Genomic DNA, 19,085 nt, shown 5'->3' on the forward strand with positions numbered 1-19,085 from the left:
CTTTTGTCTCTACAAGGTGAAGGGATACTAAATTGAATTTGCTACATCCTGGTACATCATCTGAAGGAAGGTCCATTACCATGATATCCTAGCCTCTACATTATTAACATCTTGTTTCATTCATAATAGTTATTTATTTTTTATCAAGTTTCACATCTTCTTCTTGAATCGAGTTTGTACTTTAGTTTCTAATTGACAATCATGTTATAAAATTTTGTTGATTGCTTTTAGCATAAAATGTGAATGCAATATTCAAAAGATACTTACAAAATAAAAATTGAAGGAGGAAAAACAAAGAAGAAACTCTAGAATAGCATACACCACTATTTAGCTGCAATAGATACATAATAGAAGAAAAATGAAAAGATGCAATCACAAGGAAGATAAAAGGATTTGGTTAGGGCATCTCTACATTGATATGGGCATAAATGTGCATGTGTGTTATTTAATGTTTTAATGTTAAGTGAATTGGTTCTTCCTTCATGTCCCTATCATTTAAATTTCTAATATTTAGAATTAATCGTTTAACTTTGGAAGATCAAGATTTGAAATCAAAGACTACACTCAAAATTTGGCAAAGGACATCTATTGTCCATGTGAAAGTTCAAGCAAAGATATTCGTATTGAAGGCTTTTAAATTATCAAAATAATTACCTTCAGTTGCTTTATAAGACAAGCTTCAAGTATTACATAAAATGATGAAATATGTTGCACTCTGGTAAGCTATGCTTACCAATGTGGATCCTTCATGTTGGTTTAGTCAAACACTATAAGATAATCATTTCCATTGCTTCAATTTTTAATCTTCCAATTAAAGAGGATTTAGTATTTGTTAAGTTTGTACTCTTCTCCATGTGTCAATAGGTCAAAATTAAGTTTGGGCGGCCCCAAATCTTAATGTTGAGTCCTAAGCCTGTCCAGGCCCCAGCCCTACTTTGGACATTCAAATATAGGTCCTAGATCAACTCATGTCTGGATTGCTTTAATTGGCATTGCATTGATAACCGAGAATTAAAGTAACACTATTGAAATCTATATTGTTATTTTATTAATACGGATTCTGTACTAATATGCAATGTACCTCTTAGTGTTAACATAGTAAAATAGAGATGAAATACAGTATGATAGAGATGGCACAATACTAATGTGGTGAACATACTAGTACCAATCTTTCAAAATTGTTTTGTGAGATTGATATGGATCAATATGCATTAAATCCTTGCTAATAACACCAACAGAAGGCTTTAGTGAAGTTTGCAAATTTTATTCTACTGTTTATCTGTTTATTTATGCAGTCCTATTATTCTCTCTCTTCAAAAATATCTGCTTTGGATAAAACAAATGGTATAATAATTTCCAAAAATATATGTGTATGGATGTATTGCCGAAGATCATCTTTTATCTTTTTTTGTATATGATAATTTATATAACTATTACATTTTAAGTTAATACCCTCATGGCCCTCAAGCCTAATAGGCAAGTCCAAGCGCCACCTGGTCCACAGGCTGTTATAAAATAGAGCCTGATCCAAAATAAGCCAATATACATGCTCAAGCTATGTTAAGAAAAAGGATTTATCCTCAAAATAGTACAAGCATGCATGCCTGCATGAATTCATGTTGTTTCAAGCTAAATTTAGCACCCAAGTGATCAAGCTCGTTGTAAATCACTAAGCTAGATCAGCACTTGCTTGCTCAGTTTAAATCCGATACAAGCGATATCTTTTAAACCGTGCTTTTTAATCAAAACAAAAACTATCTTTCTAAAAAGGCATTAATCAAGTCCTTATTCTACCATTCGATGATCCTCCACATTATGGCTCAAACATCTTCGATCGACTCATCTGTAGCACTAAGCTTTGACATCAATTTTTGGCTGCACAAAATTCTTAAAGAGAAAATTTATCATCCTGAACTAATACATTTCGATGGAGAAATATGACTGTCATTCAAGAATAGGAAGAGATCATGCATCCATGCAATGACATAGATGATATCATGCTTATAAGTATCACTGTCTTTCATGCATGAAAAAATATCTTAGGAGATTACATTTGTCATAGTAAGTAATTGCAATATTATTGAATTTATCCAAGAACGTAGGAACCCCAGATTGGTGTCACACGGTCCAATAGAAAGAGATGCTTGAAGCTGATTCTTGGTAAAATTATATGTTACCAAAAACTTAGGAAAAGAAGCATTAGAACCATGCTTATCTCCCTCCATGGCCCCCTACATAGCAATTCGAAACTCGAGAGATCATTTCGTCGTCGTGTCCCGTTGCTTTAAAGCTTATGCTCGTTCTCGCCCGCCCGCTCGCCCGCCCGCTCCTCCATTTCTGGTCTTTCGCGTCTTCCAATATCTCTCCAATCCCTTGGCACTCCGAGGCCGATCGAGCGAAATCCCGCCGTTGTTCGGAGATCTCATCACTCTGCGGCAATGGCCCGCTCTTCAGGTCTCAGCTCTCTCGCTTCTTCTGAAAGATCGGATTTTTCTAATCTCTGGATGCCCGGCTCCCCGCATATCTAAGGTTTGGATCGGAGGCACGGGAAAAGGAGCTCCTTTTTGGTATGGTTCATTCTTGATCCTCGGGTTCCCTCTTTAGTTTTTCTCTCTTTTTTCTCGGATTTTGAGGAGTTTCCTATCGTCGTGATGCCAAATAGGAAAGATTCTGATAGTTTTCTTGAATCGTAGATACCTTTTTTCTGGGCCTTCTCAGTTTCCTTTCTAGCAGTCTAGAATATTGGAGCGATTTTTTTTATAAAAGGAAGCACCTTTCGTTGCCTCCGAAGACTTGTGGATCGTTTTCTTTCCAGGGCTCCGTCTCTGGTTCAGATCCCCACTTAGTTCCAGGATTCCCATTGGTTTCTCTTGCAAAGTTGATTCCTTTGAGATAATTAGTCTTGGAAATCTAAATCATGGACAAGGACAAGGCCCCAGTCCATGGCGGAGGTGATAGTTTCCCAACCCATTCTTCTCGCTTCTCTGCTTTTGCTGCATCCTCGAGCAAAGTCCCGTTTATGGGTGATCCCTCGCCTTCATCCTCCTCGCATTCCAATCCAGAATCCAGCCGTTCCGGCCAGCTTAGCCACGACATCAGCCGCAGTCCGGATTTCCCACCGAGAAACCCCGGCCATCGACGGGCCTACTCGGAGATCCTCAGATTCCCAGATGACACCAGCTTCTATAGCGACCTCGGTATCGTTGGCCCATCATTGTCTGATGACACTGATGAGGACTTGCTCTCTGCCTACCTTAATATAAAAAAGTTGAATTATTCTTCGGTCCTGTCGGGCGGTCAGCCTTTTGGGCCGGCTGCAGCTCCCCTTTTGAATGAGAGGCCGAGGGCTAGGCACCAGCATAGCTGGTCCATGGATGGGTCCTCCTCGGTTCTGCTGGGGTCGAGCAGTGAGGGACCGACATCAGCTGAGATGAAGAAGGCTATATCAGCTGCAAAGCTTGCTGATCTTGCTCTCGTTGATCCAAAGCGAGCAAAGAGGTTTGGCTGATCCATCACAATTTTTTTTTTATTGTGTTGAAGAATATACCTCCTGCATTGCACATAGGTCTTGAAGGTTTATGTTGAAATTAAAAGCAATTACACTTTAAGATATGTGTAGCATTGGATTCTAATCCATGTCAAACAGGTGATAAGAGGTCAGCCTCAATCTTGCCTAGGATATGAGGAAGAAACTATGGGGTATTCAATATTAAGTATAAATTTGGCATGAACTTAAAAGACAAAGTGTAGAGGGCTTTGGAAATATCCATGCTTTCATGCTCCTACTCTTGAATCTACTTGCACACCCTCACAGTGATCTTTAAGCAACAAGAATCATAAATGCATCTGTCTTTATAAAACAAGATCCTTATGCAACATAGTCGCATTTGCTACCCCGTACTATTTAATATTCCTTTATTCCAGCACCTACTGATTGCACCTGCCCAAGTTAAGAATTTTCAGAGTTTGCGTTTTCTCCATAGTAGGTTTTTCATCAGCATTTTCTTCATATCAAGTTTTCAATCAGCATCTCTAACTACTAGAGTACCTGTGAGTGCGTTCAGTTATGAGAATCGCTGCTTCTAGCATATCAGAGGCCCAGTGATGGCAACTGTCAGTGGCATCTTATTAGATACCAATCTTGTTCTGTCTCATGCTTAATTGTTGCACAAATTTCTTCTTTCATGACCTTTTTCTGTAGGCAAATGCAGCTTAAGCATATACATGGGTAGAATTACAACTTTTGGAACTTCCCCTTCCATGATATAGCTGCTCTTTATATTCTTCATCCCTAAGCTTGTAACTTTGGCCCTTAATCCAAAAGCCCTAGATTAAACTCTGGGGTCGTAACTAATAAAATTGAGACAAAATTGCTGCTAGGTTACACTTTACTGTCATCTCACAGAAGATCATTGTTTTTCTTAGATTTTTGTTGTTAATTTAGTTTTATTATTTTCACATAAACATATCATTGTTTGTGACACTATGAACTAGTTTTGAGTGCTATTTAAGCAGCAAGGAAACATAAAATCCACCCATTTCATATAATGTAATCTATCAGGAAACATAAAATCCACCCATTTTCATAAAATGTGACCTATCATTCCACAAGTGAAATTGTAAATCATCCTTGACCATGCATCTCGCCATTACTTATGTATTCAAGTAGCATCGAATTCAACCCCGATCAGACACCATTCAGAAAGCTCTTCATCATTAGCTGTAACATTATTTTGACTGTACATTTTGTTCATTTATAATGGTTCATGCTCTTTCATATAATTCATACATGTTAATAAGAAAATGTATCATCTTAAAGTAAAATTTAGGTACCAATTTCAGGTGTGTAACAACAAACTTTTATTCTCTTACACCCAAATCATGTATATATCTCTTATGCTACAGCATCTCTTTGCATGTGTTTCTAGTTGACATGCTCTGTGTTTTGTTTGGGGATAGTTACAACTTTTGGAACTTTGTTTTTAATTTAAAAACTATAACATAAATGAATCTTTGGGCATGCTCATTTTAGTTTCAACTCTGTTGATAGATTCATGAAAACTTACCATGCACATCACACACACCATACCTTATACACAAGATTTTTGTCGTCGAATCACATGCTTAAAAACAAAGTTCTTAGGGATCATGATATGTAGTTGCCACCATTGTTTATGCACAGCACTTCAAGAGCATCTGATTTTTGAATTCAACCATAATAAACAGTGCCCTCTAGATGGAGAATGTTAGATCATTTTTAATTTGATGATCTTGGTAATTATTTTACCACATCAAGTGTAACAATCTATAATTTTGAATTATAAGAAAAACAGAAAAAGGAAAAGAACAAGGAATGACATTGGTCTTGTATGGTGTCAACCAAGTAATTTTCCCATGTGCATTGTGTGCCAACACTTCATTTACCAAACTCTTCTTCTATTCGACTACAGTTATCCTGTGTGTTTGGGTCCTCAATATAAGATGTTTAGATACATAATGTTATATGTTGTTGCCTCAACCTATGTATTGATTTAAAACAAAGATACTGTTAAATCTTCAAACATGTTTATCCCTGTTCTTAATTTCTATATTGATGATGACCTTGGCGGGATGGATAGGATTTGGGCAAACAGGCAATCAGCTGCAAGATCAAAAGAAAGGAAAACGCGATATATTGCTGAGCTTGAGCAAAAGGTGCAGAGTCTCCAAACAGAGGCAGCAACATTGTCAGCTCGATTAACATTGGTACAGGTATATATCTCAGTAGTTGTTTCATCATTGTACATATGTTAAATTTGAAAGACTGGAAAATCCTAGAAAATAAACTAGGACAACACTCCAACTTGCTTCATCCGACACCACTATTATTATTACTTTAAGATTGAACTAAGAACCATTAATTAATCATATTGGCTGTTTGAATATCAGATCTACTTATGTATATACCTGCATTGGCAGATGAGAATGCAAGATGTTAAAGTTTCATATTATTTGATCTTATGTACTTGTTACAAGTCTTAAGAGTTTAATTAGACCTAATTCTGCCATGCTGCTAAACAATACTTCTTGCAAGCCCTCAAACCCCCCACCCCACTGAAAAGATAAATAATAAAATAAATATACAAAATATTTTCCTTTAAGTTGGTATAACTATTCCGTACTAATGAGAAGTTATTGCGGATATGGGAAGTGAGCTTAGATTTGGGAATAGGGAATGCCAGTTTAAAGATATGTAGGAAAACATGGGATATAAAAATCTTTGCCTTTCTTACTTCTCTACTATGAATTTCAATTTTTTCCTTTGGCACTTGTTTCATTATTCTTTTCAAGTTTTCTTCAGGGACAGCTATATACTCCAACAGCTTTTAGAAAACTAAAATTATTTTATTTCCCAGGCATCTTTACCAAGAAATAGATAAGCACTTGGATATTTGTGTAATATAAATCAATGTTCAGAGGTTGATATGGTAGACCTATATCCTTTATCGAGTTGAGTAATTATTAGCATGAGGATCTTATATATTCTTGAGCAGGACCAAAATTACACTATATACATGCATGGATTGAATGATATTCATATTGGCTTGTAATTACAGAGAGATACCAATGGTTTGACAGCTGAAAATAGCGAGCTGAAGCTGCGATTGCAGACCATGGAACAACAGGTTCACTTGCAGGATGGTAAGGTTCTTTTATGAAATTTGGTACTGTGCACCTCTTCCTATTATCTCACCACACGGTTTTCCTTGGTATGTTCATTTAGACCTTAGGTTTTCAACATGATTGTAGAATGTGTTTTCCCCTCAGAAAAGGGAATGCAGAATGTGGTGGTAAAGCACTTACTTTTCATTTAATCTGTCAAATTTCAATTGGTTATTCACTAGCATGAAGGAAGCAACAATTAAAAAAAAAATAGTGGCGGTTTAAAAGCTACTGTAGGTGTTGAGGAATTTTCATTTTTGTTTATCGAGGAACGTGAGACCATTTGGTGTTTTCAACATCCATACTTTGTTTGCTTAGATATTTTATTCATCCTTTCCAAAGTTTATGCTCTTTTCTTACCATAAAAAAAAAGAAAAAAAGCTTATGTTCTTTATTTGTGTAGCTTTAAATGATGCACTGAGAGAGGAGGTTCAGCGGCTGAAGTTGGCAACAGGCCAGCTGATGCCAAATGGCGGTCCATTGATGAATTTTGGACCACCATTATTTGGATCAAGTCAACAATTCTACCACCACAACCAAGCGATGCAATCGCTCCTGGCAGCCCACCAATTTCAGCAGCTCCCGATCCATCCTCAGCATCAACAGCAGCTGCACCCACTTCAGCCTCTGCAGCAACAGCAGCTGCACCTTCCCCAGCCTCAGCCACCTGCAGACCTGAGGATGAAGTGTCCAATGACTTCTTGGAACAAAAGGGGAAAGGGAACATCAGATAACAGCAATTGAAATGAGTGAGGACAATTTTTGTGGAGTCAGTAGCTGTCCAACTCATATCTATACTATGTGACCTGCGTTTTTGTTGTTTATATTCTTTGCGCCATTAATATATGAAGTTTAGAAAGTTCGATTACCTAGTTTGATCTGCTTCCTGGATCATTTAGATGTTGGTGATCTTCCAAGATAACATCTGCCAGTTTCTTCTCGTCGTAGCTCACCATTTTGGTAAATGTGATGTTTCACACGATAATTTGTTGGTTTATGAATTCAGAAGTCGATTAAGGATGTTTATGAATTCACTTTGCTAAGCACCTGAGTGACATTGGAAGTTGGTGATTCAATTTGGAGCTCGTCTTATAAATGATTGTGTTACTTCTTCTCTTGTTTGATATGCTGCAGTGATTTTTTTTTTCTTTTTTGAAAAGCCAGTTGTTTGTGCTCTATCTTAGAGGTGCTTGAGGCTGTTTCAATTTAATGGAGTAGATGCTGAAACAAGTCCCTTCTGACTAACAATTGCAGCCCTCATCATTGTTTCTGATAAAAATACAGGGGAGAGCTGGACATGTTCTAGGGCTTGTTCAGCGGCAGAGTTGACATAAATTTCAGTGGCACTTGCTGCGAATCAGATGCCCAACAACATATCCCCTCAAGCTTCCTTCTCTTCATGTCTCAACAAGGTTAGAACGCCCTGCGTGATATGCGGCGACTCCGCATACCGCTGAGTTAACAAGTATAGGTTGGATAGAAATGTTTCTAGCAATCTGTTTAACATCTTGTACTCTGAGATACTAGAAGGATGCATTGAACAAGACTTGAAACCAGTATCTCTGTTTAGGTGGAGTGTGCCTAGTGTTATCCACTTATTATTCCAAATCTTGAATATTTTGACATACTAGATACTTGATGCTTGGGACCATCCATAACACTCAACAGTACACATGGTTAATTTATTGCATCATTGTCATCATATGTCTACTGTTGATATTTCTAGAGGAATAAAATTATTAAACTAACAAATAAATTAGGAAACCTTTTATTGATTTTGTGAACTAAAAAAGCAATATATCCATTTCATTATTAATGGACACATAAATGGACTGTATTTAGACAAATATATGTAAGATATAAATGTGTCCCATGTCTGATTTTTGAAAGACTCTTGGATTCTTCTGAACATTCTGATACTTGACACTTGTGTTACTTATCTTAGTAATGTTGTGTATGGCAATTGTAGCAAAATCTAGTTTAAACCTTTCTATATTTTTCACTGCAGCCCTTTAGCCAATCCAGAAACACTTCCAACTTTCCAAGTCAGATTCGATTCAAATGCTTCGACATCCTTCTGTTTAAAGAGCTATGTAAGGACTTTAGGATAGCAAACAAACTGATTAGTGTGATCGATTGCGATCCACTTACCAACTGCCAATGGATGTATCTCACTACATCCCTAAAAAACATTGCAATCGGATCCTCACCTTTCTGCTTTTACACTTTAGATCCACTTATTTTGATCCTGATGAAACCAAAGGGACAGAAATATAGCCCATATTTCGTTAATCCATTTCCATGGAAGTCAAATTTTACGGGTGCGAACAAAGGTTTGTTCTTATAGTTCCATCTGTTTGATCGGCAGGCAACCGTAGGCTGCGGTCCTCGGAGGTTCATTCCAAGTATTTACACCCAAGTGATTATAGTACAAGTGGAACACCCTCTCATTTTCTTAAAACAAGAGGTGCAAACATATTGGAATTGGATTCTTATTAGATCCAAGCAACATCCAAATCCAAACCTAATAACATAATTGAGTTTGGATTTTTCTCATCATTCGAATTCAGATCCATAATTGAATAGCCAATAAATATGATAAATTTCAAAAAATCACTGTTTCGGTGGGACAAGAAGAGAGAAACAAGTAGAATCTCTATCCAGAATGGGAATAAAACGAGAAAAGAAAAGCAATGGACTCTTGATCCTTGATACAGTTAAAAAGGTGGATATATATATATATATATATATATATATAATTGTTCTTTCTATATATATATAATTGTTCTTTCTAAGTTTCCCCCTTATGAAAGAGGAGGAAAAGATTGGAGCCGAAAGAATGTCAAGCCCAATCGGAGTGGAACTAGAGGACAGAGGTGCATCATACCGTAGCTTAGATAAATATCCTTAACCAATGATCATAGACTTCATGAATTATAGATTCTAATTATCTTTAAATCTATAGTTTGTATATGAAGCCAAGATATGACTAAAAAGTTCACATGCAAATTGCAAATACGAGTTTTTCCTGAGAAATGAAGTGCATATGTTTGATATATATTAGATATTCGTTAATATGTAATACATATCTAGACATACAAGAATACATTGCCAGATAATTTATATGCTATCAGTTAGATGTAGGTCGCATCCAACCCAAGTACCTGATCCAATAAACTGTTAATTATTGGACTATCAGAAATATTTGATCCAATTTGGTGATCGAATTATTGGGTATTACCGCCCCCCTCAATTTTGAACTAATCCATAGAGATCACAAAGGTCGGAAGGGCAAAGATAGATGTCACAGATTGACATTGAGGAAGGAGATCATAATTAATTGTGCAATAAGTTTTTAAAGAGCTCTCTTTTCCGATTTTAAGAAATTCTGGAGGACAATATGATGGAAATAACCTCAGTTTTCCATCAACCTTCTTAGCCCATGAAATATTGTTGTAGCCCCACCTTATTGTGCCTCTAAACAGCTTTGAGACTGATGGTTTGGTGCTCAAATACCTTGCTTGGAAAAAACCTCATGCTACTCCATCTCAGGCTTCTCTGATAAAAATCCTTGCATAATTATCTAGCCTTTATAGAACAGGAGGTTCCAAATAGTGCAAAGGATGGGGGTTGAATAAAGAAATGGCAAACAGAAGCATGAGGAAACACACAATAAGCATCCAATTTCTGATACCCTGTAAGTCATCCCCCTTGCTGCTGCTTTCCATTAGATTGAGTTAGGTTTCTCACTGTGCGCCAAATTACGAGGATAAAAAGAAATTTATAGGATCCCCAGATACCTCTATTCAAAGAACTAATGCCACACACTCCAATGGGGAACTCCATATTGTTTGATTGGCTTGTGATCAACTAGGAAAGAATGAAAGTGACTCGTCGACGAGCAAAACTTCTGATCACCTAAACTATAGATTCACTGAATTTGCCAGAAAATAATTATAATTTTATGATTATAGATCATCTATTACAACCATGAGTATGTAATACTGAGTTAGACTAATAAATGACCAATAATTGGAAAATGTTTGCTTGTTCATAGCTACATATTTACCAAACCAGAAACCAGGGATACCATGGAGCCACTTAACTGTAAGTATGCATCTTATTATATTTAATAGTATCATCATGACAGCCACAGCAGTGTGTTGAATTGGTGCTATCTCATTGCTTGAGTCTAGATTGTCTTTTGGATCTATATATGTTGAAAATCATGTTTGCCTGTTCGTTTACAATATATCATGGAATTTCATACTCGAAAACAAGTGGTATAGTTGGTTGGAGAAAATTAGGGAGAAAAATGACAATAGGGAAAAATCATGAGACGAGAGAACGTTTAGTCTGGAGTAGAACTTTATAATTTCATAATTCTAGGACTACTTGAATTCTCAAAGCATCAAAAGAGTACGTATGTGGAATCAAAACTCTTTTCCAAAAACCTAAGGATCACAGTTCAATCTAAAGTTATAATAGCAACTTGGTAGTGGTGTATCCAAATGAAGAAATAATGTGACCCCGGCAATATTGATCTAGTGGCCAAAAAAGAAGTTTGCTCAAGCAATAAAAATGTAGACCCATACATCTGCTTAATAATGCCAATAAGATCATCAACAATATTCTTAATGAAGCAAAATTGAGGTCTTTCAGTTCCCCTATCCCATAAGCTTTCAGTAGAAAGAGGTTTACCTAAGACAGCAAATGGATGCAGCAGCGCTTACCACAAAAAGCAGAAGGCAACCTTGACAAAGTTTATGGGAATGTTAAAATGACACTGTTCTGTCATACCTTCAGAAGGATGGGACTAGGCTTAAATTAAATACACGGATGTCATATGGTGTCAGCATTTGGTAAATCATACCCCCATGGGTATCTTCAGTTATTATAAAGGTTTATACCCAAGATTCTTAGGTCACAGACTCATTCAAAAAATAATTATGAAGGCATTTATACAAAGTGTCTTAAGGCAGAGACGGACAGACTTAAATGCTTTTACTCAAATTTATTAGTAGCTACTTCAACATGCTAAGAATAATCTTTTCATTTTTCCCATTAGAATGATATGGGTAAGAAGTCCTATCTTAAGACTTAGTACTTAATATAAGTGAATATTTGGTTCCAGGTTAAACTATCATAATTTTTTTTAAGTAGAGATGCATCTCAATGGAGGAAAGCTAGGACATGGCTACAGATTTTCACCAGCGAAACTGATGCCCCTGTGAGTGAGGCAAACCAAGGAAGAATGACAAAAATGCTGTCCCTAAAAATATGGAGAAGACTAGTAAGCTACAACAAGGACAAGATCAATTAAACTAATCCTTTCAAAACTGTATTTTATCCGTCCTTCAAGTTTGTACTGCCATACAGCTTAAGTTGCCCCGCATTTAGATATTAAAATTGAGGAGTAGATGCAATAACAATAGAAGGATTTTATTTGATGGCCGCTAAAGGCTCTTTTGAGCAATTGGCTACGGAAAACAATGAGTAAAGATTCTAGGTAACTGCGAGTTATAAGCAACAATGAAGGTACTGATGGGTTGGTTAATGGAATGCAAATACCCCAACCTTTGGTGGGATATGCCTCGAGTGCATGCTGTTTTTTCTATACAGTTAGATTTAAGGTTGGTGTTTATGACCACAATGGATTTCAGAAGAATAAGTTAGCTGCAGAGGGTGAGCTATTCCTGATAAGGGATAGTCTCCTTCCTTTAAAGAACTACATGATGGGGAAATGAAAAGGATAATGGATTAATCTGAAGAAGCGCTCCAAAATCCCTTAATTATTCTAGCTACCTGCTTGCAAGGAGTGAGACTAAACACAATTGGATAAGAAAGTTCAATCTTCAAAAGCTGCTACTGGAGTTCAAAATTTTACCTGGCTATAAAATTGAATCTTATTTGAGGAAACCTTTTAACAGGGGAGAGGGGGTTGACTCAGTATGTATCGTGAGATGAAGGGAAACTATTGCGCAACTTCATTTTTTTCTTTTAAGATACATCTTCCAGTACATATTGTCCTATCCTGTGAAATATTTTGGGAGAATGCCCATTCAATGTTAGCCTTCCATAACTTTCATGCAGGGCCTTGAAGAGTTATTCATGGCTTAGCATAACAAGTATTTTGGTAGAAGATGAGTGAAGATTTTCAGAGGTTCTGTTTTATATAATATCATTGTTCAAGAGTCCTAGTCCCTTAGAAAAAGGCTATTTAAGCTTGTTTTAAGATGCAAGAGGAGCCTCAAGCCCTGAATTTTCACTCGCTGTATTTGATATTCCTTCAGCCAACAAGAGTGTAGGAGATGGCAGAACTTCAACGCATGATGAAAATTTCGGTTCATTCTATATAAGATAAGAAAGCTTTCTTCTTACTATGTTTTCATGCATTGAAGTTATGAACACTTCAAACTCGGTATTTAAGTGGTAAACTCCGCCTTACTTTTATTTTTTTATTCCCTACTTCCGAACACTTCAAACCAAGGACTGTTGTGCTGATACCGGGCCTTGGATCGGTTGCCCGCGGCATGGGTCGGTACGTCCCAATGCCATGCCGGGCCTAACCTGTATCGACACGGTAGAGGAGACGAGAGAGAGGGAGAATGGGAGAGAGAAAAAGAGAGAGAAAAGGGAGGCCAAAGGAGGCCGGCGGAGAGTCGGAGAGCCACCGCACGAAGGAGGTGGAGACTGGGCAGCCGCTGTGCGAAGGAGGTGGAAGAGAGGTTCCGCCTCCGGTCCCCTGTTTCGTTCGAAACAGGGGCCCGAAGGGGGCCTCTTTTATTTTGAAAATCTTTTAGTGAAAGTCGACAAACCCATTGCCGACTTCATTAATTTTTTTTAAAATTCTAAAAATAAAAAAGGCCTCCTTCGGGCTCCTGTTTCGAACGAAATTGGGGACCAAAGGCGAAGCCTCTCTTCCGCCTCTTCTGCGCGGCAACTCTCTGGCCTTCGCCTCCTCCACATGGCGGCTCCCCAGCCAGTCTCCGCCAGCTGACCTCTCTTTTCCTTCCTCTCTCTCTCTCCCTCTCTCCCCCGCTCTTTCTTTCTCTCTCTCTCTTTTCCTCTTTTTCCTTCTCCTTCTCCTTCTCCTCCTCTGTCGCCGAGTCTCGTTTTCGTTGCCGGAACCGTTCCGGTCCGCCATTGGTACAGCTCGGGACGCTCCGAACTGAGCGATTCGAGACGATTCTGCCGACCATGCTTCAAACTCATTATTCGAAGTTTCAGACACTTCAAATATACGACATTAGTCCTTTCAAAATCTATAAAATCATAAGCCCATGCATTCCAGCCTCAAATGCACTTTCCTACATATTGCCTTCTTTTCAACCTCAATATGCCGTCCCCAAGCAACATTTAGGTTTGCCATGAAATTTCAGCCTACAAAACATCTGATTGCTCCTTCATAACAGCACAATTGCAATCTAAGTACACAATTCAAATCTACCACTTACACTTAGTTCTAATCATCAATCACTTAAGTTTCCATATGGCAACATTCTGTCTAGTTCACTTTTATTCCATATTCACATCTAGTTCTCAACACTAAGCAATATTTTGCAGCTGTTCTTATCCTATACCGGTCAATATTTGAAGATATTTACATCCATAAATTCCTAAACCAATCAAAGTAATGCTGCAATGACATCTTTCCGCAACAAGTTGCATACCATTTAAGTTGCTTCTCAAAGATCAGTAGAAGCTGGTGCTCGTAACTTGTTAAGTACCCTATTTGCACAGATTCTATAAACCTTATGTGCATGGTGATTACCAACCCTCAAATAAGCTAGAGTCAATAAGTACAAATTTTTGTTAAAGAGCTTATAGAGTACTCTGAGTATCATTTTGCTGGTGCTCAATGTCCTTAAACTAGTTTCTAGAATAGTAACTTGACTCTAAAACATTGCATGTAATTATGATTCAGCTTTTTCTTTTGGTACCCTATAAGCAAACCAGCAACATCCAGATGAGTCATCAAACAATGGCCTTTGATCTCTCACAACAGGTTGTCCAGCAAATCAAAACATTTGGTCGGTGAAGCTCACCCATTTTAATTGACATTCAGAAAGGAAAAGGAGCATCCTTCAGCATTTATTATATATCTGTCATGTTGATTACAACCTAGAGTTGGAATGTCATTGGAATTTGAAGCCCGTTAACAAAATTATCCATAAAAGGCTTTATCAGCATATTTCACAAAAGCAATTTGATCAAATAGTTGAACTTTAGATAACACCACCAGCGGATGTAGTCCACATAGGGACAAAATGAAGGCTCATTCTCTACGTCCTATTAGTTCTTTTGTTTCTTTCTTCTCTTTGTTTTTATGCTTGATTCAATATGAAAACTTTAGTTATCACAAGAATAGATGTCTTCATAACTCAGTTAGAAAGTAGCTGGCCAATATTAAGTGATATTTCTAGAAACTCTTAATTAGTTATCTCAATGCTCTTTCCACATCAAATTTTCAATCGCACCTGCATGATACACTTAGTCAAGAGAATTGATGATCCCGGATTCCAGCTATGGAGAAAGAGTCAGTATATATACTATTTGTGCAGATTCTAATATATATGTTGATTCAAGTGTACCATCCACATCAAATCTTCAATCTAGCCTACAATAAAGTGGTCAACACAATCTATTGGGCTAACCTGGGAACACTAATACCTAGCATTTCCCTCTTTTAGGAAATGTAATAAACACAATATCTTCAATCTAGCCTTAAATAAAGTGATCAACATAATCTAATGGGTTGACCTGGAAACTCCTATACCTAGAATTTCCCTCTTTTTGGAAATGAAATATAAGCAGCAGTAACAAGGTGCTCCAGTAACTTTACATACAACAATTAAGGCTCCAAGACTCAGCAGTTAATGTAATGATATATATCACCAAGTGGCAAACACTAAGTGAGATTTTTAGCAACTCTTAACTAGGTGTCATCTCAGTGCTATTTCCACATCAAATTTTCAATCCCACCTGCATGATTCGCTTTTGGCAATAGACCGCATGATTCCAGATTCCAACTATGGAGTATGCATAATATTTGTGCAGATTCTAAAATATGTGTTGGTTAAGTGTACTATCTACATCAAATTTTGAATCTAGCCTGCAATAAAGTGATTGACACAATCTAATGAGCTGACCTGGAAACTCTTACGCCTCACATTGCCCTCTTTTAGGAAATGAAAAAAGCAGTGTCAAGATGCTCCAGGAACTCAAGATACAATAATTAAGGCTAATAGACTCAGCAGTTAAGGGGGAATAGTTACACCATAATTAGCTAAAGCTTATGTTAGTTCTTCTGAAACTCTTTAAGTATCAGCTAAAAGATGATAATGTGCATGCACAAGAAATATCATTTGAATGTTGGATGCAGCAAAAGAAACTCTATGATGTCGCTTTGACCATCCCATACATGATCAAATCATGGTATTTGGAAACAGATAAAAGTACTGAATAATCATGTCAACAAAGTATAGCATGGAAATTTTTATTGATGATGGCTGCTGAAGAAACTCTCTTTAACTAATTTTCCTCAAACTTTTACACAAGAATATTGCATAGGCATGGTTACTGGAGTTTAACAACATGCATGCATTCTACCTGAAGAAGTTGTCTATCGGATGGAGGGGGTAAATATAAAACAACTTCCAGCATGCAAGTATATGACCTATATGTAAATTATAAATCTATAAAAAAGGCATGTTTCATGATGAGTGCAACACCAAGAACAAGATATTTTAGTTCAATTAAAAATGTGACTCGATAAACTATACTCTACACTTCAGAGTAACCCTAGGCTCCAAAATAATTTTTCACCTGGAACACAAACCAACTGAAAGATGCAGAATGCCTGTCTTTTAGAGCCCATGTTCTGACCAAGCATGGTGCTTACAATCTTAAGGCCCTCGTGGAACTTCGACAGAGAACGAGCTTGTGTAATAATTTCGGATCCAGAAAAGAATTATATGGGGTGATTACCAATTCTAGCATATGCATGAGCAGACAATGTTGTATGACAGACCAATCACCTACGGAGCAACCACATGGTGTCATCTGTAGGCTACACAAGTTAAGCAACTCTGCCAGGAAGAATATCCATCTGCAGAGTTCTACCATTTCCAAAACCAAGAAAGCCAACAGTAGGTAGTGAAGAATCTGTAACCAGCTCAATCTCAATAAAATTCAAGTCAGAAGCTCCACTACGCTTAAGGCTCAAGAAAAACACAAGAATAATCCATCCAAGCATCGAAATGGCCCAGTAATTACTCATTCCATGGATCAGACCCCAAGCTATGGAATAACCGACAACAATTCCAGACAAGTGGCCAATAAAACTTGCTTGTGGAACAATTATGGACGTGAAAATTAATGATTCAAATGGTGCAAAGCTGATTGGCAGAGAAAGAAACCCAAATAGATTCAGCTTTGAAGATGGTTGTTTCGCGGCAAGGATTGTCATCCACCCGAACACAACACATGAGTAACCAACCGCTGTCACTCTCCTGAAATACTCCAGCTTAAACTTCTGAATCAGAATATGATACACCCCCAGGACCAGCAATCCTGATAAAACTACCAGAACTAGAGTATAATGGAGATAAAACTCGACACCAAGACCCATGTAGCCCAACTGCTCAACCACGCCAAGGCTCCAAAGAGCACTCATGTTAAAAACCAGATGAACCACACTGACATGGGAGAATGCAGACGTAATTATTCTCCAGTAATGCCCTTCAATTGCTGTTTCATAACTCAAGCCAACATTGGCATAGCCGATGTTTTTCTTCTGAATATAGAACCAAATCGCACTGCATATTCCTATGATACAGCTACTTGCAGGTTTTTGCCAAATCTCGTACAAGAGTGGCTTCCCCATCTCTTTCTATCAATAAAATAATTGCGCACAAGGGCTCCACAGATCTTCAGTCTTTTCAAAGCCACAATCTACACCTTACAGAAGGAGAAATGAAATCTTTGCACCCTTCCCAACCATTACAACAAAATAATACTTATGAAGTTGCTGACTTCTGCTCCATCCCACTAACCAATATAATTCGAACTTGGATCACTTGATATCTTGCCAATTAGTCAGTCTGGGTTACAGCTCCCAGTTTACCTCAATTAATGTAGCACCCCACAATTCTCAAAGATGTTATCGATAAGGAAATAAAAAATCTCCAAGGTTCAAATCTTCAACATGAACAGAACCAGACCGAAGGTTAACATCCAACGATTCAAATCGATAACCACACTCCAGATTAATAAACAAAGCTCCAAGGCAGGCTCAGAATCCTAGAATTTCAGAATTCAAAATTGTGATCAGCAGTCACAAAAACATGACATCCAACCCCAGCATAAAACATTAGTATTCATGCTCTATATTCTATGTTTCCATGGCTCAAAGAGTCTCTTTACCTGAAAATTTTTAAAACCAAGGCAACGTAGAAGCAACAGAACAGGTTGCTGACCTGGCAAAAAAAAAAAAAAAACAGCTTTCACATTCTTGTCTTCCAGATAACAAACTGAATTGTCTGATAAGGGAATTAAACAGTTCAATTTTGTGACATATTTATACAAGTAAGCTGCAGAGAGAGCGTAGCTTTCATTGGATGGATGGATCACAAGAACTGAAGGCAGATCGCATCGCCTACCGTAGGTTTCTAGTGATACAAGTCTACGGAGCGTGCAAAGAGAGAAATAGGGAACGGAGACAAGGCATCGGGGAAGGGGATTACAGAATCTAGGGTTTCTGGACTTGAGAGATGGATTAAAGGAAGAGGAGGGATTTGATCTTTGCCGTACCTTGGGTCGGACGTCCGCTGCTCGAGAACTGCGCTGCCCTAGATCTCTGGCTCCTTTTTCTCCTGTATTTTTTTTTCTTCTTCTCGAATTTTTCGATGGAGCACCTTTCCCGTTTGATCATGATCATTCGGTCCACCGCCGGTCCACCGCCGGTCCACCATCTAGCCAGTCAGGGTTCGAGCTAAAAAAACCTTCATTCAAACCTGTGAACTCATGCTACAGTAATTTCGAATCCATATAGGCTATGGGCTATATGCTATAGACCGAATCTATCCGGATACTATTTTATAACCATACAAATACTTAAGATCTATCTAGTGCATAAGTGTTGGGACTTAATAAGAGAAATATTGGATGCCTCGACTTTGGACCGGATTGACCTCCTTGACCTCGGTATAAACCAAGGTGAGTGACTTCGGCGAAAGCTGAGTAACCAATCAACCGAGGAGTCAACCGGCACATGTTGATAAAGACTGTTGTTCTAACAATCGACAGTTGTGGCAGTCCATATAACGCACGTCGCATCAACTCATGTAACGATAAAATAGACTACACTATATAAAGAGGCA

The 19,085-nt window shown here is 37.8% G+C and overlaps 1 protein-coding gene and 1 pseudogene across 2 annotated transcripts; one reads left to right on the top strand and one right to left on the bottom strand.

Moving 5' to 3' along the window:
- The first annotated feature begins 1,815 nt into the window (after nt 1-1,815).
- LOC103707797 (putative transcription factor PosF21) lies at nt 1,816-10,171 on the top strand. Its single transcript, XM_039128454.3, has 4 exons — nt 1,816-3,498; nt 5,619-5,751; nt 6,597-6,681; nt 7,106-10,171. Exons 1-4 carry the CDS (start codon nt 2,918-2,920, stop codon nt 7,444-7,446), a joined length of 1,140 nt encoding a protein of 379 aa, XP_038984382.2. The 5' UTR covers nt 1,816-2,917; the 3' UTR covers nt 7,447-10,171.
- Nucleotides 10,172-13,150: 2,979 nt separating this feature from the next.
- LOC113460908 (RHOMBOID-like protein 13 pseudogene) lies at nt 13,151-18,746 on the bottom strand (annotated as a pseudogene). The gene is made up of 3 exons (XR_015971190.2): nt 18,517-18,746; nt 18,130-18,182; nt 13,151-18,006 (listed from the first exon to the last, which is right to left on the bottom strand). The product of XR_015971190.2 is annotated as an RHOMBOID-like protein 13 pseudogene (transcript).
- Nucleotides 18,747-19,085: the final 339 nt, after the last annotated feature.

Source organism: Phoenix dactylifera, chromosome 11, assembly GCF_051530095.1.
Source record: "Phoenix dactylifera cultivar Ajwa chromosome 11, Ajwa_hap1_PhDact_Kaust_v1.1, whole genome shotgun sequence".
Lineage (NCBI taxonomy): Eukaryota > Viridiplantae > Streptophyta > Magnoliopsida > Arecales > Arecaceae > Phoenix > Phoenix dactylifera.

Excerpts from the sequence above, each read along its gene's own strand:
- LOC103707797 (XM_039128454.3), top strand. The coding sequence starts at position 2,918 with ATGGACAAGGACAAGGCCCCAGTCCATGGCGGAGGTGATAGTTTCCCA. Across the intron at positions 5,752-6,596 it reads CTCGATTAACATTGGTACAG|AGAGATACCAATGGTTTGAC; the intron begins GTATATATCTCA and ends TTGTAATTACAG. Across the intron at positions 6,682-7,105 it reads ACAGGTTCACTTGCAGGATG|CTTTAAATGATGCACTGAGA; the intron begins GTAAGGTTCTTT and ends TTATTTGTGTAG.